Source organism: Colletes latitarsis, chromosome 5 (genome assembly GCF_051014445.1).
Source record: "Colletes latitarsis isolate SP2378_abdomen chromosome 5, iyColLati1, whole genome shotgun sequence".
Taxonomy (NCBI): Eukaryota; Metazoa; Arthropoda; class Insecta; order Hymenoptera; family Colletidae; genus Colletes; species Colletes latitarsis.
The window spans coordinates 29,603,895-29,609,253 of record NC_135138.1 but is presented as its reverse complement, the minus strand read 5'-3'; the positions used below and the strand labels follow the sequence as shown (position 1 = coordinate 29,609,253).

General features: G+C 29.1%; 2 protein-coding genes across 5 annotated transcripts; one reads left to right on the top strand and one right to left on the bottom strand.

Moving 5' to 3' along the window:
* Positions 1-48: 48 nt before the first annotated feature.
* Positions 49-2,113, bottom strand: LOC143341824 (putative RNA-binding protein 18). 2 transcript variants are annotated; one of them, XM_076765093.1, is made up of 6 exons: positions 2,026-2,113; positions 1,494-1,707; positions 1,279-1,376; positions 829-1,042; positions 682-758; positions 49-599 (listed from the first exon to the last, which is right to left on the bottom strand). In XM_076765093.1, exons 2-6 carry the CDS (start codon positions 1,497-1,499, stop codon positions 386-388), a joined length of 609 nt encoding a protein of 202 aa, XP_076621208.1. In that variant the 5' UTR covers positions 1,500-1,707; positions 2,026-2,113; the 3' UTR covers positions 49-385. The 2 variants fall into 2 exon arrangements, with proteins under 2 accessions (XP_076621208.1, XP_076621207.1); XM_076765092.1 differs by having other exon boundaries at positions 1,948-2,033.
* Positions 2,110-4,386, top strand: LOC143341819 (succinyl-CoA:glutarate CoA-transferase). 3 transcript variants are annotated; one of them, XM_076765066.1, is made up of 4 exons: positions 2,110-2,244; positions 2,754-3,711; positions 3,829-4,082; positions 4,317-4,386. In XM_076765066.1, exons 1-3 carry the CDS (start codon positions 2,222-2,224, stop codon positions 4,057-4,059), a joined length of 1,212 nt encoding a protein of 403 aa, XP_076621181.1. In that variant the 5' UTR covers positions 2,110-2,221; the 3' UTR covers positions 4,060-4,082; positions 4,317-4,386. The 3 variants fall into 3 exon arrangements, with proteins under 3 accessions (XP_076621181.1, XP_076621182.1, XP_076621179.1); XM_076765067.1 differs by having other exon boundaries at positions 2,144-2,244; positions 2,747-3,711; positions 4,317-4,384; XM_076765064.1 differs by having other exon boundaries at positions 2,169-3,711; positions 4,317-4,384.
* Positions 4,387-5,359: the final 973 nt, after the last annotated feature.

Sequence of the window (5,359 nt, the reverse complement as noted above, 5' to 3'; positions counted from 1 at the left end):
TATTTGTATAGTTTGAGTTCCTTAATCTTAAATAAAAGGACGAACGTGTTTAATATATATATTCGTTTATTATAAAAAGATATCATAGATTATGAAAATACATGTACATCAATGTACATATTAAGCATTGCATTATCAATTAAGATACTCGTGTATCTAACGCGCTTACATCACTGTAGGAATCATGTTTGATTAGTAGAAAACGATACAAAAGATTAACTAAAAAGTATAAGACTTTATAGTACAAAAAACTTAATACACAGAGATCATTTAAATAGAAAATATAAATAATATATCAACTATGGTCATGGAACAAATGTTGGTCGGTAAAAATAAATTGATTACTTTTAATCACAACACTATGAAATAAAAAAAAGGATTTAAATTATCTCCTAGGTTTATAACGGTTATATGGCTTATTATTGTGATAGTGATTTCGATTATGATAACGGGTCGACGTGGACGGTTTTGGATTTTCTGGTTTTTGATATAAATGTATTACAGGTGACCCATTCAAAGGTTTATTTAGTTCAAATTCTTCTTCCGATTCTTTCATCAATTTAAGCTTTGCTTCTATCGCTTGAATTGCTGTTTCACGACTGTTGTAAAGAAGATATTCATATAAATAATGTTAGTAATATTTTTTTGTACTATAAAAATATTATTGAACCAACAACTTACCTTATTCTTTTGTCTTCTTTCTTAGCTCCAGCCAAAGCAGGTATGTCTATTTTTGGTTTTGGTTTATCCATATCAGACTTTAAAAGGAAATACTGTTACTAATTTTTATATAATTAATAGAAATAAAAAATATTATTTTAGTAGTACCTCTGTCACACTATGAGCCCATCGGACAATAATATTTTTTGCTCCTACTTTCAAGTTATGCAAAGCATCCTTGGCTGCTTCTGCATCTTGAATTGTTTTATAGGTAACAAATGCGTATCCTCTTGGTTGACCAGCTTGTGGGCCTGATCGGTGGAATAGGAGGTCGAACTTTTCAATTGTTCCATGTTTTTGGACGAGTTTTAGGAGTTGGTACCAGTTGACAGATAAAGAGTTAGTTTTTTCAGATATTTTCCATTATGAGATTATATTATTTTCCAGTAGCAAAATACTATACTATAGAAGCCTGACAATGAAAGATCATGAACAAGACAAAGACCTTTTATAATTATAAATTAGAATGAAATAATGTCCTACAATTTGTCTCATTTAAAAAGCTGTTGTCTTAATTATGACCTTCCCTTGTAAAAAATAATTTACATAAATACTTACTCATTAATTCTTAAATCTAAATTGCCCACCCACAATCTTCTGTCCTCCACTTGATTTGACTTTATTGGTTCTAATGGTAGAGGAACTTTAGTAATTGGCTACAAAAAAAAAAGACAGTATTATTGAAGACACAATACGTATATATTTACGGCGTTCAATGAATTTTAAAACGATCGCATAACCTTTATGTACCTGAAATGCAAACGAATCCTTACCTCCATATCAATGGAGTCTAAAATAGTATTAAATTAATACAGTGAAGCCACAGTTGTTGTTATCGATCTCAATATGTATTTCCGTGAAAAATTAGACATTGGATTTCGTGTATTTATAGGAAATCTTACAAATACAGCAAACCACTCATACAGTCACCACACGGCAGTTTAGCAAATTGTTCATCTTTACGGGCAATTATAAACACCGTAATATCTGTTTTCAAAACAATATAAATATACTAGGCGAATATATTGCTTATATTTGCTAATAAATGTCAAAATTAAGATTGAATTCCCTTATATTTTATTATGTCAAAATATTTCGATTATTTTCGAAGTTAGTATAGAACTCGATCATTTTGTATACTTATTTTTTGCATTATTATCAGATTGAAAAAATATTAGCAAAATCTAAGACCTGCATGTGTGTACATATTTGTAAGTAGGTAATTACGTTTGTTTGTGTATGAATTGAAAAACAATTTTTCTTCGCAAGTGTATCGAAAATAATGACCGGTAAACAGACTCGTACCAATTTTAAACATGGCGTCGTTTTTATACGATTACGAATCATGACAGTATGAAGTAACCGTAATATTGTATCACGGCGAAACAATTATATGTAGTTTTATTGTACTAATTTGAAGACAAGGGATTCCAGATGGAGAGATCAATGATGTCTGAACAATCGGCTACCCAATTACAAACAGAAACTGTTTTAGAGACAAATGTTACAGATTCTGGATCTCAGGTATGCTCATCTCAACACGATACTACGTCATTATTCAGATATGATAGTAAATATTTGAGATAGAAACGCCTTTTTTGTATTTTCAATTTATAAAAATAATACGGTAGTTGATATTTAAAATAAAGAATACTTCTTTTGTCTTTTACATCAATGAAAAATAATATGACAGTATATTTGAAGTAAAAACACTTTTTTTTTACGTATTTCTAATGATAAAAGATTACGCGTACGTGTTTGATACTATTCATAAGGCGTAGTATTAAACCTTCATAAAGTTATTTGTGGTGAATAAGTTACCAATTTTGTGTAATTGAATGCAAATTTGTGATTTTGTGAGAATAATAAAAGTTATTTGTGAAAATAAGACAATTTACTGTGGATTGGAAGCATACAAAATTATACATCATGCTTGCTTTCTTGTCAAAGTGTGCATTAAGAACAAGATTTTTATTAAGTGCGGGTAATGTCAAGATTCAAAGAAATCTTTGTACAACTATCGAAGATTGTAGGTCACCTCTGGCTGATATTCGTGTTTTGGATCTAACAAGGGTTGTGGCTGGTCCTTATTGTACTATGATCCTTGGTGATCTTGGTGCTGAGGTTTTAAAAATTGAAAGACCAGGTGGTGGAGATGAGTCAAGAAAGTGGGGTCCACCATTTGTGGAAGGAACACAAGAATCAGTTTATTTTCTTAGTGTTAATAGAAACAAAAAGAGCATATGCATTGACTTAAAAAAAGGTAAAGATATAATCTATGAACTGGCAAAAAAGTCTGATGTTTTGGTAGAGAACTATGTTCCTGGAAAGTTAGGACAAATGAGTTTAGGATATGAAGACATTTCCAAGGTAGCACCACACCTTATATATTGTTCTTTGACTGGTTATGGATACGAAGGTCCTTATAGGAATAGACCAGGATATGATGTGATTGCTGCTTCTGTAGGAGGTTTGTTACACATAACAGGTCCAAAGGATGGGCCACCTTGTAAAGTTGGAGTAGCTGTAACTGATTTAGCAACAGGTTTATATGCTCATGGAGCTATATTAACAGCATTATATCAAAGAACAAAAACCAATAAGGGACAGTGGATTAATTGTAATTTATTAGCAACACAAGTTGCTAGTTTAATAAATATTGGTTCAAATTATATAAATGCTAATAAAGAAGCAAGACGATGGGGTTCTGAACATGAAAGTGTCGTACCATATGAAGCTTTTCCAACAAAAGATGGATATATGACTGTTGGAACAGGAAGTAATGTGCAATTTTTAGATCTACTTAAAAGAATGCAGTTACCAGAATTGTTTGATGATGATAAATTTAAAAATAACAGTGCTAGAGTGGAAAACAGAGATGAACTGTTACAAATCCTTAGGAAGGAATTCAAAAAAAGAAGTAATAAAGAATGGGTAGTCATATTTGATGGTTCTTCTTTTCCATATGGTCCAATAAATACATTAAGCCAGGTATAGACTAATGGATGTTCAGATAATAAAAATCAACTTAATTTATTTTATAAATTATAAATTATAATAAATGTTTGGATAACTTGGAACTTACCTTTATATAAGACAATTTTATAGGTGTTTGAAGATCCTCATGTAAAACACACAAAAATGGTACAAGAAATGGAACATTCCACAGGGAAGAACATAAAAGTTGTTGGTCCTGCTGTAACCTACAGTTATGCTTTAAATAAAGTTAGATTAGCACCTCCTATGTTGGGGCAACATACAGAAGAAATATTAAAATGTGTTTTGAACTATTCTGATGATAAAATACATATGTTAAAGAGAACTAAAGTGGTGCAATAAAAAAAATTGTTTTTGAAAAATATGTAATCTTCAATCTTTATTAATAAATGAATTAAATAAAAGAAATAAATTATATATTTTAAATATATAAATTTTCATTATATGTTCTTATTATACTAAGAAATGATTTATGTATAGTTAACAAAAAAATAAATATCTTTTTAAACATGTTTTTACGATTTATTGTAATTATATCGCTTATCAATTTACAAATATAAAGGACAATAATTATGTTGTTACTTTTTTTACTTTTCCAGGATGTACCGACTGTTCGATTACGTCTGAGAAAACCAAAGTCTAACAAGAAGGTTCAGTGGACTCAGGGTACCGTGGACAATGAACATATGAATAAAAAGAAGTCTAAATGTAAATTTGTATTAAGCAATTGCCCATTTTTGATATAATAATTTTTTGCTTTATTATTTACTTATATTTACATGATATTTTAGGTTGTTGCATTTACGAAAAACCACGAACTTTCGGTGAAAGTAGTTCCGAAGATAGTGATGATGAATGTGAACATTGTCATGGACATAAAGATGTTCATAAGAGAATTATACAGCATAGTACAGAAACTTCTAAGGAAGAAGGAATTTCTCCTAATTCTGGTAATTTAATCTATTAAAACCAGTATATGTGTAACTTAAATAATGTATAAGCTGCTTAAAATGTTTGTATATTTTTTTACAGAATCAATAGTTAAAGCATCTACATAAGTATTGATGTCATACTTTTTCCAAATGAAAGAAGCATCGCCTATATGTTTCTTGTATCAATGTTATTTAGAAGGAGATGAAGAATAGGTATGAAACTTAAATTTTTACTATTTTGTGTTGCATGAAATGTGTAATGCCAATGATAAGTATGATGTTAAATTTCATTTTACAGGAAATTCGAAATATCAGTGGAAATATTACAATTTTTAATACAACTATATTATTAATATTCATATTATTGGCATTGACATTTTTGAATAAGTACTACCAGTCAGATTTACAGTATTTATACTCTCAATAAAAATTTGGTAGGACATATCATTATTATTAAAAAGAAAGAGACGGAAAATATAGACTTTTATTATTTGTACGGTCAATTGTTGTTATATTATCTAATGAATGTATAGTATATTGAGTTGGTATGACTTATAAATATCGATACTTATTAAATAATTTTAAATGTATATATTCACACATCTTGTTGGTATGATTAGTAGTATTCATAGTTCCTATGATACAGAGCATGTGTATTATGTCTTAGCCATTTTGAAAGTATGAAAGTTATTTAAAATGTTTTGTATTAT

Bases quoted from the DNA above. Each gene is read 5' to 3' on its own strand.
- LOC143341819 (XM_076765064.1), top strand. From the start codon at position 2,650: ATGCTTGCTTTCTTGTCAAAGTGTGCATTAAGAACAAGATTTTTATTA. The intron at 3,712-3,828 runs GTATAGACTAAT...ACAATTTTATAG, and splicing joins CAATAAATACATTAAGCCAG to GTGTTTGAAGATCCTCATGT.
- LOC143341824 (XM_076765093.1), bottom strand. The intron at 1,043-1,278 runs GTAAGTATTTAT...ATCTGTCAACTG, and splicing joins TTAGATTTAAGAATTAATGA to GTACCAACTCCTAAAACTCG. The intron at 759-828 runs GTACTACTAAAA...TTCCTTTTAAAG, and splicing joins GGGCTCATAGTGTGACAGAG to TCTGATATGGATAAACCAAA.